Here is a 26,174-nt window from a genome sequence, read left to right as displayed (position 1 = left end):
AAAGAAAGATGTGATTTAGTCCAAAGTATTACTATTGTGATTAGGGCGAATCTATATCTAGATATCCAGCCATATAGAGCTTGTGTCTAAACTATCTATCCTCATTGCTTCAATTTCAGACATCGTATTAACGTCCTCCAATAGTGTCATTCTTCGTTTCTCTGGCGGAATGCCTTTGTACTTCTCATAAAATTCCTCGAGCTCCTTGGGTATTGGATACATAAGACCACTCTGTTGGTAGAGTGACTTAAACCCTTTCGTCTGCATAATGGCCTCGATAGCTGATATTGTTCTTATAGCCGCTCCTGCATAATGGGTACAATATGTTATCATCTCTTGTAAGGCAAGCCACTCCTTATTTCCAAAGTCTATCGCGAGCGCTTCTGCCAACTCCGAACCTTTCCGGATATCCACACCCGCTTCCATGAGCTCGAGTTGAAGACGTGAAAACATCGAGAGGATTTCGTAAGGATGATTGGTTTGCCATATAATCATCGTCTCCCCGCCAGATGTCAGACGACCAAGACTCGCGCCGAACATCCAAAAAACCACGGACATAGGGTTTTTCTCGTAAGTCTCCACGTAAGTTATCAATCCCGTCAACCCAGCTATCCATTTAGGAAAGCTTGTAAAATATCCATCAACGGTATCGAGCGCTCTTATGACATCGAGTACAGATCCAAGTTTAAGCTCCTGAAGTAAATTCGACGCGCGATCTAGCGCTTCCATGTCGGTATCCACGGGCTCTAGTTGGACCCTTACGTCTTCTATAACCCCAAGAGCCATGTCCGCGAGTTCTTCCCATGGCTTAGCCAGTCTTGGTGGCTTCACATTGACACCGCCTTTGGTTATTGGGCCAGAGTATTTCGGCCATTGTTTGAGTTCTTGTATTGCCGTCGCAAGTTCATACCATCGCACGTTTTCATGTTCAGTGGAAATCAAATTGTCGAATAAGTCGATTGAGGACCAGGCGATTTTCGATTCCCTAGTAGTAGTGTTTCATATTTAATCGTTAGCACTTTTCTAGTGTTAAATGTAAATGCATACATGTCTAGACGTACACCCCAGCGACAAAAAATATCGCAAAATACGTCCCTGCTGAGCAAAATAAATGTAAAGCTGTCCGAGATCGAGATTGCGAGAACATTTTAACTAGAGAAGCGACCCCCAGACTATAATAGTACTTCAGACTTGTGGAGATCCTCGTCGAGGCTACATCAAATTGTCTATACGTCTGTCTGTCGATTCGGCTTAGGGTGGAGGTGGGTGTGTAATTTTCTAAGCCGGTCATGGCTTTTTTGTTTTCATGTTGTGTTTCTCCTTGGAATCTTCTCAAATTATCTACTCCTGGAACGAATTATCTAGTGGGGAAGATAGAAGAACACAAAAACTAGCTCTCGCCCTAGACTATAGGCTGCCTAGATTTTGTTTGATGCGTACTAAAAAAGGCCCTTTACATAGTAGAATAATTATAATGTGCATGTGGTCTAATATGATTCTGAAAACACCTCGCTCCGAAGAAGAAATGGGCACTTTCGTAACAGCCAATTGCCTGTCACCGATCCGCTAGAGGTTCTCGCCTTGAATTCCACGAAGGTACCTTATCTATGATTTTGAATATATTGTCTAATATTCCAGTTAGCTTCTGGTGGAAATATATTAGTTTCGGGGGGGGGGGGGGGGGGGGGCTACCTGTGAGCTTCCAGAGTCAGCTTCCTAGCTTTGTGATCCTTTTGACCTAGGATATAATTCTCCCTTGTTTCAAAATTATGGCTGTATTGCAGCAGTTGATGAGCTTGAACGTAGTATGGCTCAGTGAGATTTTGTACTATCCTAGCCATGGCCTCGCTGCCATACCAGCATTTAATGAAACAATAACTGGCGCGCAATGCAAAGAGATACTCATCCTCATCCGGGTCCGTTTCTTGAGCCAAATATCCAAGTATTTGGCCAAGGACCTTATACGGAAGATCCTGTATTCCAACTCTTGGTGGGCTGAGCGGGATCATGCCGTATCCCAGGCCACGTATAATATCTAGGAACTTAGCATCTTCTTGGGGCCTAACGGGATACATCCTCTGTTTTTCATCCCCTCGGTATCCGGCAGGCGAAAGACCCAATTTACACTCTGTGGCCAAGTATGCCCAATATCCCTCGGTCCTCCCGTTTTGTATATTGGTTCCGTCCTCTTTTTTTTGTACAAAGTCAAAGGCTTCAATCCGTGTGAACTTCATGCTCACGTAGCCGCAGCTTTTACATCCCCGGTGTTCTACTACAGGGCGGTCGATGCGGATACAGGTCCCCCGACCTCGTTGCCGTACTAGTACCCGCTTCTCATTTTCACTCCCCTTGGAAATCTTCCCGTCTTCATGACACGAACACCTGTATGCAAGGAACTGCGCCTGACGCCAGTAGTCTGGTGATGAATCAAATGGGAGCTCTGAGAGACAGTGTAAACACATTGAGTCGTAGAAGAATTTCTCGTGAATAGGGATCAAGTCGTCCTCTTTGATGGCTTTCGGGTCTTGTACTCCAGGTGGAAGCCGATACCCAACTTTCCATCGATCATGCACCCAATATCCTATTCCAACTTCCTGGGATAGTAGTTTAGTTTGTCTCCAGTGGTAGTATTCCTTCAGGAATAATGGTACTCCAAGGTCACTTTCGGGGTTGTAATATTTATTCTTGGACAACATATCCCGTGGACATCTGTGATGTTCACACCATATTGTAGAATAAAAGTAGGTCTGGCCAGAACGCTTCTGTGAAGGATAGCTGTCTTCAAGTCCCTTTATATAACTGGCATATTTCCCTCCATATTTAAACTTGGCAAGATGGGTCGGAAATAAATGTTTTGGGAAAAAGAAGCCGCTATCGGAATCTAGAAAGAGAGCAGTTTCGCAAGTTGGAGGACACAGACGATGTTGACAATATGGGCAATTGGCAGGAGGAATGTGCTGAGGCTTCCTTCGTGTCGATTTGTGTTGACTCTGTGGTACATATTCATTGGAGAGGAACTGCCGATGAATTCGGAGGAAACATCTCAGCTCTCGTTTGTTCTCAGGACGTTTTGGACGGAGGTATTGAAGCCCCTTTGTTGTTAGGGAAAGCGCAATGAGGTCGCGAAATCTAAGGCTCTTTGTGACTTCAACGAGGATATCAATCGGAAGGCTGAGGAAAGGGTTCGAGGCCGGCGCAGGTACAACTGCATTAGCTAAAGGATCTTCCATTATAGCACAACCGGACCTGGATCTTATATGTGTGCGCGCGTGTGTTCATAAAATAACTCGCCGTGTAGAATGGTAATAGATGTAAAAGTACTAATTCGCCGTACTCCCAGAAGGAAATACTTTTTTACGTTCGGTTCCTCCGCTGCTTGGATCCTGCTTGGATCAGCTGCTTGTGGGCCCTGCCTGCATATGATTGGGAGACCTTTATATTGCATGGAAATACGAACAAGAAGTGACGTTACATGTATAGAGTTGGCTAGCGGATCATTTAGTTAGTAATTTAGCCATGGAATTTAAACCCACACTCGGTGAATAGATTAGGAAATTTAAGGCCTCTTGCCTAGGTGCGTATTGGACAAATTCAATTTCTGATATGATAGCTACAGTCGAGTATTCGATATTCCAGAGCTGCAGAGAAGTAAAGTGTTATAAGATACTTAAATCCAAAAACCTGAACCGAATGAAGTCATAACAAAAAAAGATCGATAGATCTATAGATCTAGAAGGCGAGTAACTCATAGCTTAAATTATATATGGCTCCAAGGATCCTAGGAGCGCTCGAGCCCAGAATCAAAATTAATTTCGAGTTTATGTATCTGAACTTCCAGGTCTGGGTGCGAAACAAGTATATTAACATATCACCACAATCGACATTATAAATGGACCGTGGGACACTCTGGTGAAAATAAGCCCTAACAAGCTAAGGGCCTTTGTGTACCCTTCCCACCTGTCCAGGCTTGCAGCTCAGTGCCCGATGAAATAGTGACTATTCGAATAAAAAGTTGACTAATCATCAGCAATCTGCACAGGACAGCGCACACATAGAGCAGGGTACAACGGAATACATTTTGAAACTAACGCGAAACAACAGCAAGGACACAAGGGCCAAATACCTGTGGAACAGGGCGAACGCCGGTCTCATCTGGACATATCACTTCTGTCTCCGACACCTCAAACTCTGGCTCCATTGGATACGTAGAGAAGGACTCCTTTTTGAACTGCTTGTCTAAATCGTCCGACCTGGGCGAGTAACGTGGGATCTCGGAATATGATTCATATAGCATACTAACAGCGTTATGCCATCCTTCATACCAGTCGCTTAGTCGCTTCAAGTGTATCTCAAAGTCAAAGTTAAAGTCGAAAGAAGTGGTTTTCGCCAGCCGTGGTGGGTTTTTGGCGAATATCACCCGCATTTGATCAATGGAGGCTTTAATACCTTTGAGTCTCCATTCTGTCTCATCAAGGCATGCCTTCCAAAGCTCTTGCTGTGGAGGGTCGTACACGATAAAATCCGGATCAAAGTCAATCCTCACACCGATAACACTCCAGGCCACGGCAATAAGATCAGACTCCCAACCCTTTAGGTCGCCGTTCGTGAGATCAGTTCGAATCCACCTATGAATACCTGGAACTCGATTCTTTTCTGCCGCTATTCTTTCGTATAGAGCCTCAAGGCCTGGCAACAATTGCACAGCTTGCGTATTGTCCCGGAATCCGTATGTATGAGCATCAGCTTGGCCGGCACCTTCGTCAGGAGGTTCGCGGTTCTCTTGGATCTGCCGAACGAGTTTACCGGCTCGAAAAAGTCGGCTGTAGAACCCTCTGAGTAAATACTCGAAGGTTATGTCTACATTCCGTACTCCATCTACGATTTCAGACGGATGGGTGTCTTTGTCGTTAGGCTTGTACGGGTATATCTTTCTGTATAGTCTTTCGGCATAATCTGTTGCGTGAGCGAACTTTTCTAAGGGCTTCCTCGCTGTTTGTAGGGCAAAGTAATCAATGTCTTCCGTCAGAATATTGACTGGCTTTATGTGGACCCTATTGTAACATACGTCTTAGATTTTAGCCAAATCTATTGAAATTTACCGAAGTATCAAATTTTTAATCTAGAACGAGATATATATATGTCAAACGAACTTACGGCGGATGCACAAGAAGGTCTTGGACTAACGAAGGACAACTTTGCGTCATCCATTTCGGGGAGAGCATAGCTAAAAAAAAGCCCAGGCGTATTCAATGACCATAGCGCTGCACGATAGGCCTAACATCCTATCGCAGGTTCTACAATTTACATGTAGTGGAAACAGTACTGGAAACTTAGGTTGCTTAACATACTCACTTGCGCAAGTTCTCCCCATATTCCTGAAATTGAGCTAATTGACACCAATACGATTTTTTTTCGCGTTTCAGTTTCAGTTATAAACTTAGAGCTCTCTTCGATACAATCGTAACTCTAATAGGCATGCATGGGACCATCTAAATATCAAGAATCCAATTATATAAATCCTAACTAGAAGATACTGCAACGATGCTGGCCTTGAGGATCGCGCGCGGCAGCCATCTCCTCCTCGAAGGAACATGCGGGTGTGTTAAGAAGATCAAAGTCGGTCCCTACATAAGCCGGAAGAGACCGTAACAGCCCATAGTTGAAACTCACACTCTCAGGCGGCTGTAGCTCACCTGATGCCTCGAACTGAAATTCGGGTATATTGAGTATCTCTGTCATAGTCTCAGGACCAGATTCTATATACTCAGGAACAACTAAAATTTTCTTTTGAAGCGTTTTCGGGACCTGAGAAACCCCTACGTTTTCATCGATATCGTCCTTAATATTTTCATCTTCGACACTCCCAGGAAGTGGAGGGATTGCGACATATGCTTCCCTTGCTCTCCTCACCCCCTCTCTAAACCCAGCAGCAATTTTTATTATATCCTCCATCAATTCTTTGATCTCCACTGCAATACCAAACTTAGGGCCCACCTTGAAGGTCTTTGTGAGTAAATTTTGCATGTAGTGGACCCCCGTGTCAAAAACTAAGAAATAAATATTGAGCTGCCTACTATTGTTTGCCCGCTTACCCTTGTCGTAGATAAAAAGTCCTCGATACTTGTAAATAGAGCCCCCAAAAAGCTTTGGGGCAACCCATGCACTCTCTTTCTCTTGACCTGCGACAAGATTGGGCCAATGGGTCAGCCCGATGTGGCTATCAGCCCAATCAAGAAAACCCCGGAATGTTCTTCGGACAGATAAGGATTCCTGTAGCATTAGGAAAATAGGGTAAAGCACCCGATTTACTGGTTCATCATCCCAATCAAAGCTGTTTTTCTCCGGAATTGTATGGTTTGCAAATCCAAGCGCCTTTAATGTCTGCGGCGCAGCCAGAGGGTCATCCTCTGCGATACTGTTGAGTTCGTTGACTTTATTTTCGAGATCCCCACGTAGAGTATCGAGCGTAAGCGGAATATTGGGTTTTTTACCAATAGTGCGATTTACATCCCATAACAGGGAGACATCACGCATGGTGTCTTGGAAGTGAACTATGCTAGCGGCATTGGCTTGGATGAAGGCGTCTAGTTCTGGGATAGAAATCTCAGCGGGTTCGGCTCGAACAACCCTAGGATCATATGTAACAGTAAGCAAAAACTTTGGAATAATATTTTACCATCCGAGAAAACTGGTAACATACAAAGATGCCTTTATATGAAGGAGCAGACACGCCCCCGTCAGGATGGACTTTGGGCCGAAGATCCTCATAGCTTGAGAAAAGGGTGGTGTTCCATCGCACAAGGCCCCGTTAGCTGAAATCGATCGCTACATTACATGCTGTATCCATGTTTACATGCATCTAATAGTCCTGCGTACATATTTCAGATACCTGCTCTAACTAGAGCCCACGTTCAGGTATTGAGGCAGTTATAGTAGGCCCTCCGTAGCTAGTTCGGAAGAATTATTGTGTTGGCTGTTGCAGTTCCCTATTAGGAAATTAGCGTGGAATCGCCCAATCCGGCCAGCTGATTGGCCAATGCGATTTTCTGGCGTCGACCAAAACTGCAGAAATGTTCAGCACGCGTCACAACCAGCAGCCAGATGACTGTATTTTATATCGGTTGGGGATATAACAGCTTCAAGAACTTCTCTTTTTTTTTCTCCTTTTCTTCTTCTCTTTTCTCCTTTTCTTTTATAGACAGCCGTAATTGCTATATTTCTATATAGCAGTTCCCTCAGAAAATACCACCAAACTGTCGCCGTTAAGAACGTATCCTCGTCTTCCGCTCAGCAGCTGCCGTTGGCTGTACCCCCCTGCACCACGTCCTGGTGCATGCGCCTTTCGCCGTGCCACACCTGCATTAACCACACCACCTCTACCAGCACTTCCTACTCGCGCTCTCCTCCATACACATCCGTCAATACAATCTTACCACCGACATATTCAACCAGACAACTGCATTCAGCTCTTCAGGATGCCGCCGAAGCAGGCCACATTGGGGTACGTGACCTCGGGACAGAGGACGTTAGGGTGGGAAGCTTGAGAACTCCTTCGCCACTCTAAGAGCTCGAGTTACACCAGGTTTATATCATATGGAGGCAATAAGCTTACTGTTTTTCGCTGAAATATAGTTCCTTCTTTAAGCTCCCACCCGGAACGAAGCCCCCAGTCAAAGAGCAGGCCAAGCTCTCATTCACAACGAAAGCGAAGAAGAAGACAGAAAATGATACCACTGAATCCTCACCGGCCGTTACCAAACCCGAAAAAAAGCAAAATGATGATGTTGAAATGACAGACGATACCGTACCGGAGAAAGATAGTAGTAGTGAAGTCGCAAAAACTTCAAGAAAGAGAAAATCTCCTGAACCGGAGACGGAAACCGCAAAATCGGCTGTACATGATGGGAATGTAGACGATGACGAACCTATTGTGAAACGGAAGAGGGGTAGAGCAACCAAAACAATAGAGTCCTCGCCGGAGCCTGAACCAGAGTCTGAAGCTATCGAAGAACCGACAGCCAAGAAGAGCAAGAAGGGAAGGAAGTCTAAGTCCGACGATCAAACCGAAAGCAAGAAGAAAACTTCTATGAGTCCTAAGTCGAAACGGAAATCTAAATCACCGTCACCTTCGGCTGCTGTTGATAAGCTCACACTCGAGCAAGAGGAAGACGCTGCAGCTTCAGCTTCGGACGCTGAAGCGCCTCTACGAGCGGACTCGGAGGACGAGGACCGATCTACCTTGGTCAAGAAAGCTGAACAAATCAAGCAGCTAGTTGGCTCGAAGAAACACCCGTACCCGGATTGGAAAGAAGGAGGGTCGGTTCCTTATGCAGCTCTCTGCAAAACGTTCGAACTGATCGACCAGACTAGAAAACGTCTAGAAATCACCGCGCATACAAGCCTCTTCCTACAACAAGTTCTCAGGTTGAGCCCCAAGGAATTTCTAACAGTGGTCCACCTCATGTTAAACAGGCTTGCAGCAGACTATATGGGCGTGGAACTCGGTATCGGCGAGTCTCTGATCATGAAAGCCATCTCAGAGTCTACAGGGCGAAGCATGGACAAACTCAAATCCATGCAGTCTGAAGTTGGTGATTTGGGCTTACTCGCATATCAGAGCCGAAACGCCCAACCAACATTATTCAAACCTCTACCATTAACTGTCGACAAGATATTTCAGGGCTTGTACAAAGTGGCAACGACTAAGGGAGATGGAGCCATGGGGCTTAAAGTCGCAGAAATCAAGAAGTTACTGGCAGCATGCCAAGGCGAGGAAGCCAAGTTTCTGGTGAGAGGATTAGAGGGGAAACTACGATTAGGACTTGCGGAAGCGACCGTTCTTCAAGCTACAGCTCAAGCCATGATTACACATGAGAAGACAAAAGAGGGAAAGATCGCGAAGGCATCGGATCTAGTAGCTGCGGAAGACGTTCTGAAGGAAGTTTTCAGCGGTCTACCTAGTTATGAAGTTGTCATCCCTGCGATGGTTGAACATGGTATTATGAATCTAAGGGACCACTGCACTATGCAACCAGGAGTACCACTGAAACCTATGCTTGCCAAACCGACGAAATCGATCTCGGAAGTCCTAGACCGATTTGAGGACAAAAAGTTCACCTGTGAGTTCAAGTACGACGGCGAGAGAGCACAAATTCACTATGTCAGCAAAACAACAACGGAGAAATACGCATCAACATCGGCCGATCCGAAGAAGGGTTTGGCTGCGATCTTCTCGAGAAACTCGGAGGACTTAAGCACAAAGTACCCAGACATTCTAGCCGTTCTAGATCAATGGGTGGCGGAGGGTACGACGAGTTTCATTCTTGACTGCGAGACAACTGCCGTAGACAAGGATACTGCCAAATTGTTACCGTTCCAAACCCTCCAGACTCGAAAGAGAAAGGACGTTGCCGTCGAGGATGTAACAGTCAAGGTCTGTGTATATGCATTTGATTTATTATTCTTGAACGGCGAAGCCCTCGTGCATAAGTCTTTGACGGAACGACGTCTGGCTATGAGGAAGGCATTCAACGAAGTAAAGGGCGAATTCGCGTATGCGCGATTTTCAAATACCGATCAAGTCGATGAGATTCAATCGCTCCTGGAAGAGAGTGTGAAGAGTCAGTGCGAAGGTCTAATGGTCAAGATGCTTGACGGTGAAGAAAGTTACTATACACCAAGTAAACGAAGTCATAATTGGCTCAAGGTCAGTTTCCCAAATTCTCCCAAATATTCGCCACAAAAAACTAACCACAATCCCCATTGTTCTAGATCAAAAAGGACTATCTCGCTGGCACGGGCGATTCTCTTGATCTAGTCGTTCTCGGCGCCTACCATGGCAAAGGCAAACGTACCTCCGTTTATGGCGCTTTCCTCTTAGCTTGCTATAATCCTTCCAGCGAGCAGTATGAAACGATCTGCAACATCGGAACCGGTTTCTCTGATGAAGTTCTTGCAAATCTCCACAAACAACTTGAACCGCATATTATCGCCAAACCCAAACCATATTACTCACACTCTACGGTTGCAAAGGATCAACCGGATGTATGGTTTGAGCCCCAAGTCGTCTGGGAGGTCCTTTGCGCCGATCTTACATTGAGTCCGAGGTATAAGGCTGCCGCCGACAGCGTCGATGCTAACGGCAAGGGAGTCAGTTTGCGATTCCCCAGGTATATTCGAGATAGAGACGATAAGAAACCGGATGCGGCTACAACCGCAAGACAGGTGGCGGAGATGTATAGGGCGCAGGATAGTGTTTCCGGGTCCGCGAAGAAAGGTGGTGTGGACGATGATTGGGAGTATTAGTTTTGCCAGCGGGCTCAAGAGATCCTTTTGGAAAAGGCTTGTTTTCGGGACAGCGATGAAAAAAAGAGCGTGTAAAGTCGCTGATCGCACCTTCGCAAGGAAGGCGGGACGTCGGACTGCAGGAATCCTGCAGAGTATACCGTGTTAATTTCCTACTCTACATACATACAGACATTTTAGGGGGATACCAGTTAGTGCTGCGGGTTAGGAAGGATCTAGTTTCGTTTTGCTCTGAGTAGCGAGGATACGAAATTCATTTTTTTGATTATTTGGCGATTTCGTCGTTGCCACTCATTCCCCACTTATTCCACACTTATTCCTTTTACCCTTGAGTTCGCCTTGTAACATAGAAGCCAATAGCTAAAAAAGCTCCTCGTGTGGGAAAAAAGGCATAAGCCCTACCGGATTCTTCCGATTACACCTTTAGCAATAATTAACGGAAATAAAACGACAATGTAGCATCCGATTTAAAATTTTACAACATACCAAAACAGAAATATTTCCCTGACCTTTCCTCACCACCGTCCCCATGAGTCGCCATGAATCATGCATGTTGCTTCCTCCAGAAACCATGTATACCAACATCGATCTGTAAAGCAGTGGGTTCCTGAGCAATGGTGCAGGTACATTACACAAATAAATATATCCTAGAACAGCTAGCTCTTTAGGAAACACAAAATCTACAAGCAATGATTGGAGAAGAAGGCAAGAAAGGAATGACCAATTCTAAGTAATATACCTTCGGGAATATAGGGTCCAAAATAAAACGCCACCGTATCCGCATCCAACATACATATGCATATACAACGGGATCTTTTGACGAATGAAGGGGCGAGTACTCCATATTCTTTTACTGCAGCTATCAGGGGATGGTGCCGGTGAAAGCCATCCAAGCGGGTCCCGTCAAACTGCAAGGTTGGTTTAGTTAAGGTTGGCGAAAGGGGCGGCGGCGAACTGTCAGTCTCATTTTACAACCGGCCGTTATGCATGCGAAATTCAATGTAAAGTTAGTTAGTTAGTAATATAATGAGGCATATAGTTTACTTTTGCGTTCTAATATGGTAGTAGCTGCGGCGGCGGCGGCAAAGAAAGCTAGAGGTTACGAATGCAATTGGTTGGTAATAGGTATGATAGAGGCAATCGAGAACTTAGCTAGCTCTCGATATTCTTTGATGACAAATTCATGAAGTTTGCGGGGTAGGGGGGTGTTCTCGCCGTTTATCATAGTGCAATAGTCATGATAAAGGAGGTCCAAGCAGCGAGCCTACAAGGCTCACGGGGGCCAATACAGCTTTGTGCGATGTAAAGAATGCCAGCTTTTCCAGGTGCATACGTCCTGCTGGCAGCCATATCAAAAATGGTATATGATTTGCGCTTGCTTAATAACCTGGGTATAGCGGATGAAAAAAATATTGGGGGAGGATGGACCCACATCAAGGCTGGAAAAGAGATAAAAAGTTTTTCCCTAGGCAAATCAAGGAAAACCCACGTTGTTGAGTCTTGGCTATCGTGAGCAGGCTATTGTTTAGAACCCCCTTTCTAGAGAATGACAGATTCTCGAGTTAGAAGTACCTCCCCGAGGAGGTACTTCTTTCCAAATATTTGTCTCCCCGGAGCCAACAGGGGTAGTTCAGGGTAAAGAAGATCATTGAGGGCGTATTACTTGAATAAAGGCATCTGTCAACTAGGAGCTAGTTGGAAGGAAACGGGAGTACCTGAATTCCTATTCCTGGGTTGGCGCAGCTTTAGAGGATGTAGGAAGGGATTGAGAATGGAAATGCGTCCCGCGGTTTGAGACAGCACTAGCCATCGTTGAGAGGCATGGGGTATGATGATTTGACATGTCTTTCAGTCAATATTATCGTCATGATATTAGAGCTTGTCACGACACCGACGAACAGAGCTGTACTATAATGCCGAGCCATGACTGCATCGGGTTTATGAGGGTTAAGCGTCGCTGCGGCTGTACATACTGCATAATTGGGGGTTATATGAATCGATGGATACTATTGGACGTATCCATATTGGAATGCGGACAAGGAACCCGGCTCGCCCATCATAATAGAAGTCAGGGCGAAGTTTTCCCAGGAGAATGGTTAACGGGTTTGTGCCCTCCATCGCCATGTCGGAAGATGTTGAGTTAATCGGTTAGGTGCATCTGCATCTGCATTGAAGCGGACCTCTCAGGATCCACCTTAAGTGGTCTTCAGGTGAGTTCTACAGAGACATAAGTGAGAATGGAGGGTAATAGTTAGCTGAAGGGAGCCTTGGTAGTGGAGATAGTCCCCGGAAAGTAGGGACCGGTGAGAAGCCTATTTGCTGGAAGGGAAGACCAACCTGCAACCTCGAGATTTGCTTTTCTCAATTGGGAATCGTGCATATAGCAAGATATCCTGTAGACTCACGCTTGCAGTGGACTCTACACCCAAAGCATGGTTGATTGCATGGACATTGCATGCGCATGCCACTATTGGACTATTGGACTATGTTTGATAATTAATGATCCTGCCAGTAAAGCCTGGAGGTATCACAAGATATCGCGCACTAGCAGAAGCCGCCTCGACGAAATTTAGAAATCCTTGGCGACAAAAATGTACCCCTTCGGTAGGAGGTTGAGAGACGCTACCTTCGTTCCGTTAAAAAATATCCCCCAACGTTTAATTTGGATCCGGTTTTCCACAATCGTCACTATGATGATAACAACTGCTTAGCTTCGTTAGCGAGCGAACTGTACAGTGTGTGGTGTTGCAACTTGGAGAAGTCTTCAGCCCTACACAGCGAGCCAATCAGAGATGCCGCGACATATCCATAAGGCATCCAATGATCCCTGCAAATATGCAGCTCAGCCTCGCGTCGTTTCAATGGCCCAAAGAAAGAATAGAAACAGAAGCCCTCTTTTTTGCTGTGGGAAGCACCCAATATCCTCCTTACACAGTAAAAAGCCAGGTTATCCGGTATGGGAGAGGTAACAGGCCGGTTCGTGGGCGCACGCACTCGATCACAAGGATGGTCCTCCGACGGAGCCATTCCTTTCTAAGGCCATTACCCGTCCGCCAATGCGAGGTTCAAAGACGACTGCGACCTTTCAGTGCACACGCAGGTATCATTCAGCTGCAGTCTATAGAAGGAATGACTAACCCAAAGCTTCCCTTCGGCAATTCCGTATGCGCGAGAGAAGCCGCCGTCGCAATTATAGAGTTCGAAAGGCTCTCTTAGAGAACTTCAAAATAAAGACGTTTCAAGTATTTCTAAACGTGTTCAGACATTGTGAATTGGGAAAAACCGAGATAGCTGCGGCTGTTGATAGTGTCGAACTTCGGAATTTAGTGTGGGGCAATCGCAATCGCGAGGCACATTCCCTCTTGAGCCGATTAGTTAGGCCCCTTTGATAACTTGTAGCAATATCATCGCCGAAATGCAGTCTTTGAGGCCTATCTCCAGGATCATGTTCTTGATTTATCGCAAATCGGTTCTTTGATACCTCCCCAATCTCAACGTTTTCGATAAGCCCTCGGTTGAAACTCCAACAGCGACAAGGGTAGCAGCTAGGCAGGACATAGAACCAGGGGTGCCAGAAATTCGATGAAACACACAGCTTTGGGTCCTTGAATGCCCTCAGGCCACTCAGGCTTGAATTTTTGCGACTAAATCTTCTAAAGCCCTATATTATCGACATGACATACACAGTCAGCATTTGGGACATGGAGTCTTCCTTCGCAATTTTCATCTGTTAAGCCTTCAGCTAGCTTACTTGGCAGAGCTCTAATACACGTACCATGATAAATTATGTCCCGCAAAACCATGTTTAACTCGTGCAGCCGCTGAGCTCTGACTGAATACCCAGCTGCTTTGTACGTGTTCGGCGTGCACGAGACAACTCATGGACATGGACTGGATAAATTAGCTAATCGGCCATCACTGCAAGAGTCAGTGATCATGATCACTGCAGCTTGTTTGCCTAGATGGTTAGACATACCGTCGAGTGAATCAAAGCAGGGTTTCGTTTCCAGGTTTCCGGGCCGTAGGAAATATCGGTACACCGTTGGACGGGATGATCTCCCCCCATTCGACAAACGCGGTCAAAGTGATTGTCCGAGCCCACCCTCGTCATTGCTGCGGCACTGAGGCTATGGGGAGCCGCATCCAATGTTAACCGTAGCTTGGAATGTCGATACGACTTTGCCGCAGATCCATTTGCAATTATTTTCCACCAAATTTCCCTTTAGGCTTTTGAGATTGGGTATGAAAAAAAACAATGCGGCCTCCGCGGGAAAGTTTTCCCTTTTTTGTTTTGGCTGTACAACGTTGGATCCATGGAAAGCGCGGGAAGACCGACTCCACGAGAAATTACTTTTGAAGCATATTCATCGAGCACCCAAGTAATACGATACTTTACAGTAGAAAATGTAGCTGCGTAGGCGCCACTGAGGCGTGGGTATCTACTTTTCGCCCCGCTAGCTATCACTATGATTCACAGGATCTATCTATACAAAATGGCTATGCGCTTATGTAGACACCTAGGTCTGCGTCTTCGATGTTAAACTTCCTGTAGGTGCCTATTTCTCTGGTAACACAGATTTACAAAACTTGCAACAGATATTTGGGTAGAGATCCTACTGGTGGCATTAGGCAAGATGTTAGCAGGAAGGGAATTTTCATCGAGCGGAAATAGTCCCTAATTGGATAACATATCTCGATAGATGCTACAAAGGTCTTGTTTCCCGGAATCAAAATCGCGAAATGAACTCTATCGGTATGCACATTCGCTTCGACTTCGACCGACTAATGCCGTGGAGCTCTGAAACTCGGGTATGCAGACATATATTTTTTTTCGGCATCCCGATTGCGACAAATTTGGGAATAACCATCGGGAGCTTTCGGAAGAATGCTGGGCGAAGTATAAACACCCCTAGGTAAAGAGGTTACACGATCCTGATTTTGGTAATCGTACACATGCACTATGTAGACGTCAGTGCTCTCCGACAAGAGTTTTTTTTCGCCATCGCTCGTGGGCATGGCTTTCCAAGCAATGCTGCAGTAACCTAAGAGCTCGCAACGATCGAATTAGGAATATAGAATAGGCGAGATCGAAAGCCACAGGCAAGTGGCCGGTATCTGCATCACGTATCGGTACGTCGAAGAGCTTTGCCTGCAGTTATTATGCAGCCCTATGCTATGCTGCAAGGCGGTCTGCAGCGCTGTAACCGTAACCCTGGCTCTCACCCCCCAAGTTTTTCTGACGTATGCGAAAAAAAAAACTAAATCATTTCGCTGATGGCCAAGGCCTTCCAAGTTATCATGACTGTAAGTGAAGTAATTCAAGTTTTCGTTTGTGACAATCAATTGTATTGCTTCGTTTTGTCGGTAACGCAACCCGAGGCCGATAGGAAGGCACCGCTAACGATCTCGGCATCAAAACTGCAGTGAGGCACAATATCGGCCTGAGTTCGACTGCTACGTCGCGGTAACGTATAACTTCACTATCTGGGGTAAGGTCACAAGTTAAGATGCAAATACGGAATACCGCTTACCAATTACTCACTCGACTTCCTAGGCCACCACCAATGATGCCGTTGTAAAAAAGCCGTTGACGTAGTTCCGACTCGCTGCCTTCACCGTATGCATTACAACAATGCGCAGTATAGTGCTCTGTACTTCAGCATGCACCGAAAACCACTAAAAGATGAGAAGAGGCGTTGATGCTTGAATTTGGGGATCGTTTATCCCGAAATGGTTCTTCAGGATGGCATACACCAGATATGGCAGTCTGAGCTTCGGTAGGAAACGCCAAGAGAATAGAATTTCCAGAAGCTTGCCAACTTCCAGGGATGCTTCCAATTGGATGTTAACCGAGCAGAGATGCTATTTCAAGAAACAGGGCCTTTCGCTGGAGGGAACCGAGATAGTGGCTATGTCCCCTCAATTAATGTCTGTTCTTGTAGGTAGTAACACTGTCAAGTTAGCGTAGCTATTTCGATATCACGTTGTCTTGCAGCAATTTCCAAATCAAAGCAAGCCCTTCTTTGACTAGGCCCGTTAGCCTGATAGGTTTTCTTTGGTATCGTCAAAGAGAGAAAGGGAGGTTGAATCCTTGAGGGTTTTCTTGGCCAAGTCTAAATTCTGGAAACGAACAAGCAGGCAAAGAAAAGGAGTGTGTCCCAGCCCCACGCAAAGTCAGCTCGGTGGTTGGTTCACTCACCGGCTTGGTCTTATTGTGGGATGATGAAAAAAGGTCGGTAGCTTACTATCGAGACCAACATGAGCTGAACAGTGGGTGTACCCGCTCGCCTGCATGGACCGAACGATGGGACTCCTGGCCATGATAGGCTTCAGCCAAATTAAAACCTAGAAATCGAAAATATCCTTCCCGGGGACGTCGACCTCGAGTCTGCGCTTTGACAGATTAGGACAAGATGGAGGTATGGCTCACCAGATCTATCACAACAGCGCTCTAACCTGGACTGGATTCATCTGCAGGTGTCTGTGTATGTGTCTGTGTATGTGTATGTGTGTATGTGTATATGTGTATACATGTATGTAGCTCTCCAAGAGTAGCTACAGACGACATGTAATGAAGTATGTATGTAAACATTCTTGATCTTGTGCATGCTCATGCTCATGCTCACCCGAGCTATCCCCCCAGCACATGACAGAGACGACGACGACGACGACGATTCCTAGCAATTATTAGCGTAGCATAGCAAAAGAGGGATAGGAATAAGAGGTATAATGGAAGTACTTACCTACTTACTACTCACTTACTTGCACACATATGTTTTTGTTTTTTGTTTTTTGTTTTTTCAGCCCCTCCATGATCAGGGTTCTGATCATGTTGGTGATACCCAGAGCAAAATGCGCCTAACGGTCATTGTTGCGACCGAAGAAAAGTCGCTCCTCCACTCCGCCTCAGTCCCTATTAGCCTTCCCACTATCAACCACCGGCCAGTCAGATACAGTGGCCGCCCATTTCCCACCCACGTTTGGCATGGTCTCCCGGCCTAGCCTATGAGGATTATTTTGCTCAATATCGTCGGCGTTCCACTTTACCGCATTTGTAGGACAAGCTGATGGAGTTTGTACCTTGCGGCAGAGGTACAAGCTTGCAAGCTTGCGCTCTTCCTCTGCCTGTATGTCATCTCTATGAAAACGGTTCCTGGATTTCCACGCCGGTGCCCCATCATATCTCGGAAACAACCCTGCAGCCCTTTCCTTTCCTTTCTTTCCTTTTTTTGGTCCTCCTCCTCCCTCTTCTCAGACCTGGGCGGCGGGCATTTTCTTTCTTTCTTTTTTTTTTGGATCTTTGTTTTTTTTGTTCCCTGCAACTGGCTTGCACGCTTCCTGTAAACGGTAGCCCTGGAATAGCCTGGAAAAAGGAAGTCCAGAGTATCCTAGTGCAGTGGGAGATGTCAAAGATGGATCGGGGCGTCCAACGGACGGACACTCTCTCCATGTTTGGCGATGATAATTCGCAATGGCTTAGCATCTCTTGCTCTCCACGCGAGAGCAGAAAGCAGCTTAGAGGTCTCTCAATGACCACCGTTCAACCACACACACTATTACTGGAATTGGAACGACATGCTCCCGACAGTTTGGGATGGTAGGATTCGATTTGATTCTTTGTATAAGTATGATTCAACCTCCCGCCGTTTCATATCCTTCCCGGCACATCATCACCAACAACAACGACTTTACACAATTAATTCAACTTCAAAGACACCTTTTCCTTCGATTCACCTTTGTTCGCTATCATTCGACAATTATATTAATCAATCCATTCGTTTCGGATCAATTATATTTATCCTTTTTCTGTCTTGCAAGCTTGAGCTCGTTATATTCATTTCTATATAAATATCCCTTCTACCTTCTTCTTCTCCTTCGAACCACTCCTTCGACTTCGCTCGACCGATCTATATCTACGACTAAAAAAACCCATTTAATTGATACCAACCAGTCTATAAAACAATCATCGAGCCTAGCAAGCCCTAGATAGCTCTAGCGTTTTATATACAACAACCACAACCAATTCCCTTTCGGAACACCAAGAATTATTTTAGAGGGTTCCAAAGCAAAATCACATCAAGATGTGCAAGCGTGTTACTGAGAAATACTCCGTTTGCAAGTGCGTCTACTATCAGGTATGTAATTGATCGAAAGGATCCAAAACTAAACCCGCAAAACAATATCTATCATATCGATCATTTACTAACATGTACACTGAATAACAATAGCACGGTGTTGACGCCTGCGCATCAAAGCATATGGGAGGCCACGTTATAGAAGAGAAGGTTGTCCTTGTTGGATATGCCTGCCCGTCACATATGCCTCCGCCGGGAGGTCGTGTTGGAGTCTTGCCCAGCCCTACCTGCGAGAGTTGGAAATAAGTCGATCGCATCAAGTCGAAGATTAATATCAAAAAACTGCGACCCTTCGGAAACGACATTTGACGACAGCAAAAAGTCCTCCTTCAAAATTGATTCGAATTGTACATATTTCCCATGATTCCGACTAAACAAAAAGACATAAAAAAAAGAAACAGAACAACAAACCTAACGGCCGCATGAAACGATTTTATCAGCTCTTGCTTTCCCATTCGAATTAACGACTTTGAGGAACGAAGGATGTCCAAAACTATTCTCTCGATTTTGATAGCGCTTTTCCAGCGAGCGAGTCAGCGATCTCTTCCAACCAATCAAACCTACCAAAAACACAAAAAAAGAAATCAGCATATCTTTTCCCTTTTTTATTATTTCGAGCGACCTATACCACCAGCATTGCTTGGAGTTCAATTGGGGTTTCTTTCTTATTTCCCTTTGGCACTTTAATAAACATCTCTGCATAAATGGGTTCAGAGGATCAGAACTCTGAATCCATTGGGAGTTTTTCCGGCGCAATTGGTCAATTAATTTTTATTTTTTCTTCCAACATCTCTACTTCCAAGTCATTTTCATTTCCTTGTTTTTCTTTCCGTTTTTTCTTTCGGGTTCTGGGGTTCATTCTCATTACACTTCATACACGGGATTCTCTGTTTGACTTCAATTTGCTCTTTTACTGCTTTGTTACTACCGTTTGGGTTAATTTTCTTTGGTTTCAGTTGTCCATCTTTTTTCAATTTCAGCCGGGCTTCATCATATTCCTGTTTCCTTTGCGTTGCTACAGCATTTCCATCGCCTTGACTTTAGCTATTTTCTTTCTTTCTTCGTTTCTTAAGATCTTACAAGGACGGGTTCCCACAAAGCATCATTTCGTTTGTATCATATCATACTACTTCACTACAAATCCCCTAGATCCGAATAATCCATCAAAAGAAATGAAATACCAAGTTCTATTTAAAAAACCATTGACTATCCCTATAACTATCTTAAGATCTCTCTGACATGTTGTGAGTGTTCAGTTCAATTGATCCATCAATCCATCAATCAATCGAATCAAAAGAGGAACTATAGGAAAAAGACCCATGCGCTTTCGATACGGGACTTTTTTGGCCGGCCGAGGCCCACCCCCATGTCCTGCTAAGCTAAGCTAAACATTCTAAACTGGGGTTATGATTGTGATCATGAGGTTACGAAAATTCCGGAATTTCCACAGTCATGTCCAAGCCATGCTAAGCTGTAGCACCTCAAGGGAACCTTCGGGATGACTGTCATGTGTTACGGAGCATAATCACAAAGCAAAAAAAATAATCAAACTAAAAACCAAAAACTACCGTGATGGAAATAGAACTAAAAGGGAAAGAAGGAAAGATGGAGAGAGACACAGAGAAAGGAAAAAAGGAAAGAAAAACGAAGGGAACAGGATCCCAGATCAGGCCGAACCCATGCATACCAAACCATAGAAACAGATGAACCAGCTTGTACTGTGGCTAAGAGCCATACAAAGCTTCAGCGGCTGTTCGACTTCGTCACGGCCGGACAAGCATAGTTCCAGTCATAGCCAAAGCTAGTTCAAGGATGTCAGGCAGCTACTTCGTCGTGTTCGCGACGCACAAGTTCGAGGCATCCCGTGGGATATGACATCGATAGTAGTCGATGCCTTGGTTTCAAAGCCCTCATTATCGTCGCAAAACTACCAGCGCCTAGACTTTTTTTCTGTCGAATATAGCTTGGGCTATTCCTTCACATGACTTTTTTTTTAAAAAAAAATCTATAACATGTATATCGTGTCAGTGTACCTGTAACAGGTACGACATACACATGCAGGTATGTGCGTACGTACATATGGATATCAATTCAAGGCATCATGTACCGAGGACAGCAATAAGCCTCATTGAACATTGTCGAAGTTGCGTGTGCTGCTGCTACTACTCTTGCTGCTCATTTTCGCTTTATCGCTCATGCACGTATGACTACGAATTCTCCGAAGCTCGAGAGAGAGAGACCGAAACTGTGACGGAGAGCAAGTCTGCAGTGATAGCCAGCTTAGGAATTCGAGTCTCGAACATTTGAGCAAGGATCAAGGCTACGTCTGGTTGGATGAAAGATTGCGTTGCATCTCCCCCACAACCTCAACAAAATAGTCGACTCTTCAAACCTTGACCGGCTCCACCCACATGATGATGACGACTAATCGCTGCCGGCCTTGCCGTTAACACTTACAGAAGCAAGTTGTAGGCGAACTCGAAACATTTCTTTGACAGCGGGTGGTCTTAGTCAGTCAGTCAGTAAGTCCTTGCAATGTTCCTCGCTATAATCCTGTTTGGATGCAACCTCTCTCTCCTCTCCCTCATCCTCGCCTACCCGAACGAGGAACTAGTTTCCCCAGGCCAAGCAAAACTTGCTTGCGTCGCTTTTGGTTCTATTTCTCACAAGATGTACTTACGGGCAGAGTGCAAGTCTGCAAACGGAGTACTTTGGTTGATGGAATACTTAATTATAACCAAAACCAAAAGCTCAGGATTTAGGCAGTCAACCAACCTGATTTCGAGGCGTCGTGTTCGCGGTATTCTGGACACAGAAGGAAAAACGCTCGTTTCGGGCTTGCGTTATAGGTAGCTATTCTATTAGGCCCAGAACCATCTCTATGTCGAAATCAGAGGTTGCAACCGGCAGTGCATGCTCTCATCGTGATCTCGAGGACGAAGAAGGCAATTGACCAACAATGCGCCTAACAACTTTGTTACATTGTTCAAGACTCCGAGATCCCATACGGCACGAGAAGCCAAAAAAAAAAGTGAGCCTAGGCCATCAACCATAGCCATGAAGACAGAATGAATTGGCTGGTCTTTCGCCGAATCAGGCCCCATTGGCAAAACGGTACCTTGCAGGAGGAAACTGTCAAACATACTTTGAATGACCTGGATATCAGAGAAACGATAATCTCTTGTCCTACATGTCATCAAGCTCCAGTCATCGAGCGAAAATGTCCTATTTCTCCACATCAAACATACATACTATAAAGGGTGGTCCCTGCTTTGGACCCAAGGGTATGGATGGGTTGCAAGTAGGATCATGGCCGTATCGAAACGACCATGCCAAATCTCAGCTGCGGATGGCCACATAACTGACAGGGAAAGGTTATCTCAAGTCGGCGATCTTCCAGTTTGGCGGATAGGACAAGAAAGTGAGGCTCATTGACTGATGTTTGGTAGCTCAAGTTACGTTTTCCCTCCCCTTTGCTAAGGAGCTTCCGGTGATCTACCCAGGGGAGGCTCCTAAGTGCCGTCCGGGAAGCTAGGGAGGTCTTCTCAGGTCGTAATTGGCCTGTTTTACTCTATTTTTACTATTTACAGAGTTTCATACCGAAATAGGTATGGTAGTAAAACCCTCGATTCCAGGATAGCCGGGTACTGCGCCTCCACCCGGTGAACCCTTGGTCAAGGCAGAGCTATACACACCCAAATGGAGCCTCGGGAGGGACCCAGCTGATGATTGGATATAATGATTTGAAATTTCGTTGGATTGCGAGGTGCTGAAAAGGCAGACTTTCCTTCGCGAACCACTTTTTTTGTATCAAGGACGAAACCGCTTCAAAAACAAAAAAAATGTTTACCCAAAACGACAGTCGCATGTGTCGTCACAGGCCCACGCGGAATCGGGAGGGTCCCTTAAATGAAAAAAAGATACGTAACGAGAAAGATGCTGACCAAAGTGAATGATAAATGGGACGCAAAGGTAGCTTTTTGTTTACTCCTCTCATCAACATTGCGACAACTGTGGAGCACGCATCTCGAAAGAGGATTCAAAAGCTACATACAACTCTGGCCTGGCCAAGCCGAAGACCTTTTGGCCCTCGATATCTTTCTTACTCATCATGCATCATTCTGTGGACGATCACCAAAAAAGTAGGCATGTAAGCCTCTTCTTCTATCCCCTTCCAAACCCCCCCTCCCCTGTAGGCTGGGCTAGCTTGTGATACATTACTCAAAAATAAAAGTCGCAAAAGACTCAAAAAAAAGGCCGAACACCATGACACACGTTTGATATGCTTTTCCGCAGGGCAAAACGAGGATTCGCTGATACGAAATAAATGAATGAGGCATTGTCGAGTAATCGGATCCTGCCTGCAATGCCGCAAACAGCCGTTTTTTTTCTGTTCTTCGAATGGGAGGTCTAGGGTTACCCCCGGATGGGACTCACCGGTAAATATGTATTTGTCCGGGGGGATACCTTTTCGCTCGATCAGCTTACTTTCTCCTGGTTCGACTCACTTTCGCTTGGCTTGGTTCCGACTCGCGCTCTTAATGATTAATTAAGCTTCATTGTTCCGCCAAAATGAATCGCAAATGTTTTCTCGATCATACACGCCTTGCTTATAATAGATTGTTACATAATAGCTTGTGCGTTCTTCTTTTTCTTCTCCTTCTCCTTTTTCTCTTCAATCTCTTGCAAATTTAGAATCAAGATACCCCGCCTTGCTCCTCCTCAGTCACCGGCTTGCTGACTAGAAAAGACAACCTCAACACCAGAAACAATAGTTCGATATGGGAATACACAAACCCCGAAACACCACTTCACGGACTGGGAGCAACAATAAGAAGAAGAAAAATACGGATGACAAAAATGGAAACGAAGGAAACGAAGGAAACGAAGGAAACAAATAGTATGTATATTTCTCTAAAAAAAGGTGGCGACCTCGACCCCTCCGCGCCCCACTTGTGAAAGATCCCGCACGCTCCGATGCAATTACTATCAAAGCTGCTTATCCGTCAGCACCCCGAACAGCTCCGATTACCCCCACCCTTTGCTCTTGCTTAGCTTACTGGAATACCGAATTCTCCTCAATACTTCTGCTGGCAACCCAGCTTACTCTCTTTTGCCTCGCTATTATTGCCCCCTGTTGCCCCCCAGGCCCTTCTTTGTGGGCCGTGGGGTGAACGAAACCATTTCTTCTGATATGTTGAGGGACTATACGGTTCCTATTCTGTTCGATGAGTCGGTGTACCGTTGGTAGTCCACAGACTGCAACCTTTTTGTTCTTCCCAATACCGACGAAACCTTCCATGAACCAAACCCCTTTCTGGGCGAAGTACTCCGCGATATTAGTGTCGTGGAACCAAATCGCCAAAGTCGACGGCCCGAACCACCTAATCTTACGAATCCTGTATGGTTCCTGAACGGACTCACCATCCTCGTTGGCACCGTAGCTCATAATGTTTAGTTGTTCGAGCTTACGCTTAAGGTTAACGTCGTCTGGAACTGTATTTTCAAGGATATACGGATTCCAGATATCACGGACGACGATACCGCCCCATTTTTCGTTGAGACGGATGCCTTCGCCAATATTGAGGAGCCAGTCAAGATTTTCGGTTGCGATCCAACGGTGGGTGTTGGTTTTGAAGTTTATATTTACACCTCGCTCGGTCCAGGAGAACCATGAGCCGAGCTCTACTCCCTTGGTGGCCTCGTTGGATTGGAGGGCCGCGGTGAAGATCGACTTGGCCTCCTCGATGAGCTTGGGTTTATTAGCCGTGGCAGTATAATTCGCACGAAGGCGGACCATGTTTAGTTTGTTGCTATGAGGGAGATGATTCAAGGTTATATGCACGTAAGCACTTTCCCCCTCATCAGCCGAATTTGAGAATGCGAGTTCCTTAGTAATGGTCTTTTCTTGAACAGCAGGCTTTGTTTGTTCAACAGGAGACTGTGCAGGAATGGATGTCGTCGCTTGTTGTCCTTTATTAAGCTTTTGAGGCAAGGTTTCCTGGGTCTTGACGGTTTGGCCGCCCTTTTCTTTGTTACTACGTTCGAGGGCCACCGTCGCTATGTTTGCTTGTGTTTGCGTCGTCTTGGGAGGGATTGGATCGTTAGTACTCCCGTTCACGATCAATGCCCTTCCAGGCCCCCCTTGATGTTGCTGTTTATTCGCAACCTTCGGAACAGATTGCTTTCGCCTCATCTGCGATGACGGTCCATCATACTTCTCCCGATATTGCTGCTGCTGCTGAACAGTATCAGGATGTGGAATAGTTCGCACGACCATACTGTCTACAGTTTCAAATCCGTAATGACACTGTCCCGGTGTCTCAGTTCTTGAAACGTCGAGCGAAGGGATCGATACAGCAAAAGGAAAGGAGTTTGGAGAAGCTCCTGACGATGATAGAGATGAAGACGAAGGGTGTGATAATGAAGAAGATGAGGGGGAGGAAGAGATAAAAGAGCTTGTGTAGTCGCCACAACTACCACCACTGCTGCTGCTGCTAATACGGTCTGGACTGATCGTTTCCCTAGATCTGTTGTAGTGGTTTGTGGGAGTGCTTGAGAAGGGGTTTGTGTCGGGGCTGCTGGGGATTAAGTATTCTTCTGGGAGAGTTTCTGGAATATTGAAGTAGGGATACTGCTCTGGTGGATGCTGGTAGCCGTGGTGGGGGTGTGAGTATGGAAGTAGGTGCTGATGTTGATGTTGGTGTAGATGATGCTGATGAGGTGGAGGAGGATATGGATGATATTGACCGTAGTAAAGATATGGTTCAAACATTGGCTGGCCGAAGATATCGAAAGCAGGAAGAGAGAAACGTCGTCCGGATGGTGAGTACTTCATCTTTCCTGATCCTTCTAATCTCTTCTCTAGGAATCCCTTCCTCTTTGAATGGAAGAGAGAGAAAAACAAAAAAACGAAATAAAAAAAGGAGTGAAAGCTTAAAAAACCTGGATGTTTTAAGTATCTACCGGGATACTTCTCTTTACAAACTTGATAATGCGGAAGGAACCAAGCGGGACAAGCTTATAAGGCAAACGAATCGCTGCAGGGGAAATGATGCTATTCACGATGTTGAGTATAACGACCCCAAGAAACAACCGCAATAAGAGATAAGGGAATACTTTTTCTTGACGACAAAGCTATGAAAGATCAGGAACTATTGTATAATATCGTCTACTAAACCGAAAACTATAGCAAGTAAGGGAAAGGAAATATGCGTAAGTACCTAGAATGGAGAAAAGTGGAGTAGGACGTCCGAATACAGTAGACGAAGGAAAGAAGTAAGAGAAGAAAAATAACCCGTGCTTAGAATCAAGACATGAGAATGGAAGGAGACCTAGACAGATAAATCGAGGGAAGGGGGAATGGAGGGATGTAAATATCCCCGAACCTTCTATAGACCCGCCGACATTACACCACACCGTCTACACGTCAACGACTAATACATCCCCACCACAGCTTAATTAACAGCACCCATCGGATAATCAATTGATGGTCTACATCATGTACACCTAAATTCAGGCATCTTGGGGAATTAAAAATGCACAGCACATTTCTTCCAACGCAAGAACGATGTTGTAGAACAAGTTTTGAATAACTTTTTGTTGGATTTTGTCCCCCCTTCCTGCTTCTCTTCTCCGTTTTCTTTGTTGTGCCGCCGTAACATGAGGGTAACAATGTTGATCTATGGATCTCTACAAGATCCACTAATATATTCTTTGTTTTTTTCTCTTCAC

The 26,174-nt window shown here is 45.5% G+C and overlaps 7 protein-coding genes across 7 annotated transcripts; 2 read left to right on the top strand and 5 right to left on the bottom strand.

Annotated features, from left to right (window-relative positions):
* Positions 1–57: 57 nt before the first annotated feature.
* AOL_s00043g420 (uncharacterized protein) lies at positions 58–1,147 on the bottom strand (the record flags this gene model as incomplete). Its single annotated transcript, XM_011120906.1, has 2 exons — positions 58–985; positions 1,062–1,147. The coding sequence occupies 2 exons, from the start codon at positions 1,145–1,147 to the stop codon at positions 58–60; spliced, it is 1,014 nt and encodes a 337-aa protein (XP_011119208.1).
* Positions 1,148–1,688: 541 nt separating this feature from the next.
* Positions 1,689–3,230, bottom strand: AOL_s00043g419 (uncharacterized protein; the record flags this gene model as incomplete). Its single annotated transcript, XM_011120905.1, has 1 exon — positions 1,689–3,230. One exon carries the CDS (start codon positions 3,228–3,230, stop codon positions 1,689–1,691), a length of 1,542 nt encoding a protein of 513 aa, XP_011119207.1.
* An 854-nt stretch (positions 3,231–4,084) lies between these two features.
* AOL_s00043g418 (uncharacterized protein) lies at positions 4,085–5,222 on the bottom strand (the record flags this gene model as incomplete). Its single annotated transcript, XM_011120904.1, has 2 exons — positions 4,085–5,051; positions 5,155–5,222. 2 exons carry the CDS (start codon positions 5,220–5,222, stop codon positions 4,085–4,087), a joined length of 1,035 nt encoding a protein of 344 aa, XP_011119206.1.
* Positions 5,223–5,523: 301 nt separating this feature from the next.
* Positions 5,524–6,768, bottom strand: AOL_s00043g417 (uncharacterized protein; the record flags this gene model as incomplete). The annotated part of the gene is made up of 2 exons (XM_011120903.1): positions 5,524–6,628; positions 6,701–6,768. The coding sequence occupies 2 exons, from the start codon at positions 6,766–6,768 to the stop codon at positions 5,524–5,526; spliced, it is 1,173 nt and encodes a 390-aa protein (XP_011119205.1).
* Positions 6,769–7,475: 707 nt separating this feature from the next.
* AOL_s00043g416 (uncharacterized protein) lies at positions 7,476–10,305 on the top strand (the record flags this gene model as incomplete). Its single annotated transcript, XM_011120902.1, has 3 exons — positions 7,476–7,501; positions 7,633–9,706; positions 9,772–10,305. The coding sequence occupies 3 exons, from the start codon at positions 7,476–7,478 to the stop codon at positions 10,303–10,305; spliced, it is 2,634 nt and encodes an 877-aa protein (XP_011119204.1).
* Positions 10,306–18,386: 8,081 nt separating this feature from the next.
* Positions 18,387–18,686, top strand: AOL_s00043g415 (uncharacterized protein; the record flags this gene model as incomplete). Its single annotated transcript, XM_011120901.1, has 2 exons — positions 18,387–18,440; positions 18,534–18,686. 2 exons carry the CDS (start codon positions 18,387–18,389, stop codon positions 18,684–18,686), a joined length of 207 nt encoding a protein of 68 aa, XP_011119203.1.
* A 4,810-nt stretch (positions 18,687–23,496) lies between these two features.
* AOL_s00043g414 (uncharacterized protein) lies at positions 23,497–25,278 on the bottom strand (the record flags this gene model as incomplete). The annotated part of the gene is made up of 1 exon (XM_011120900.1): positions 23,497–25,278. The coding sequence occupies one exon, from the start codon at positions 25,276–25,278 to the stop codon at positions 23,497–23,499; it is 1,782 nt and encodes a 593-aa protein (XP_011119202.1).
* Positions 25,279–26,174: the final 896 nt, after the last annotated feature.

The sequence above is a fragment of the Orbilia oligospora genome (genome assembly GCF_000225545.1).
Source record: "Orbilia oligospora ATCC 24927 unplaced genomic scaffold scaffold00043, whole genome shotgun sequence".
NCBI lineage: Eukaryota > Fungi > Ascomycota > Orbiliomycetes > Orbiliales > Orbiliaceae > Orbilia > Orbilia oligospora.
Note: the sequence above shows the minus strand (reverse complement) of the source record. Positions and strands in the feature narration are given on the sequence as shown.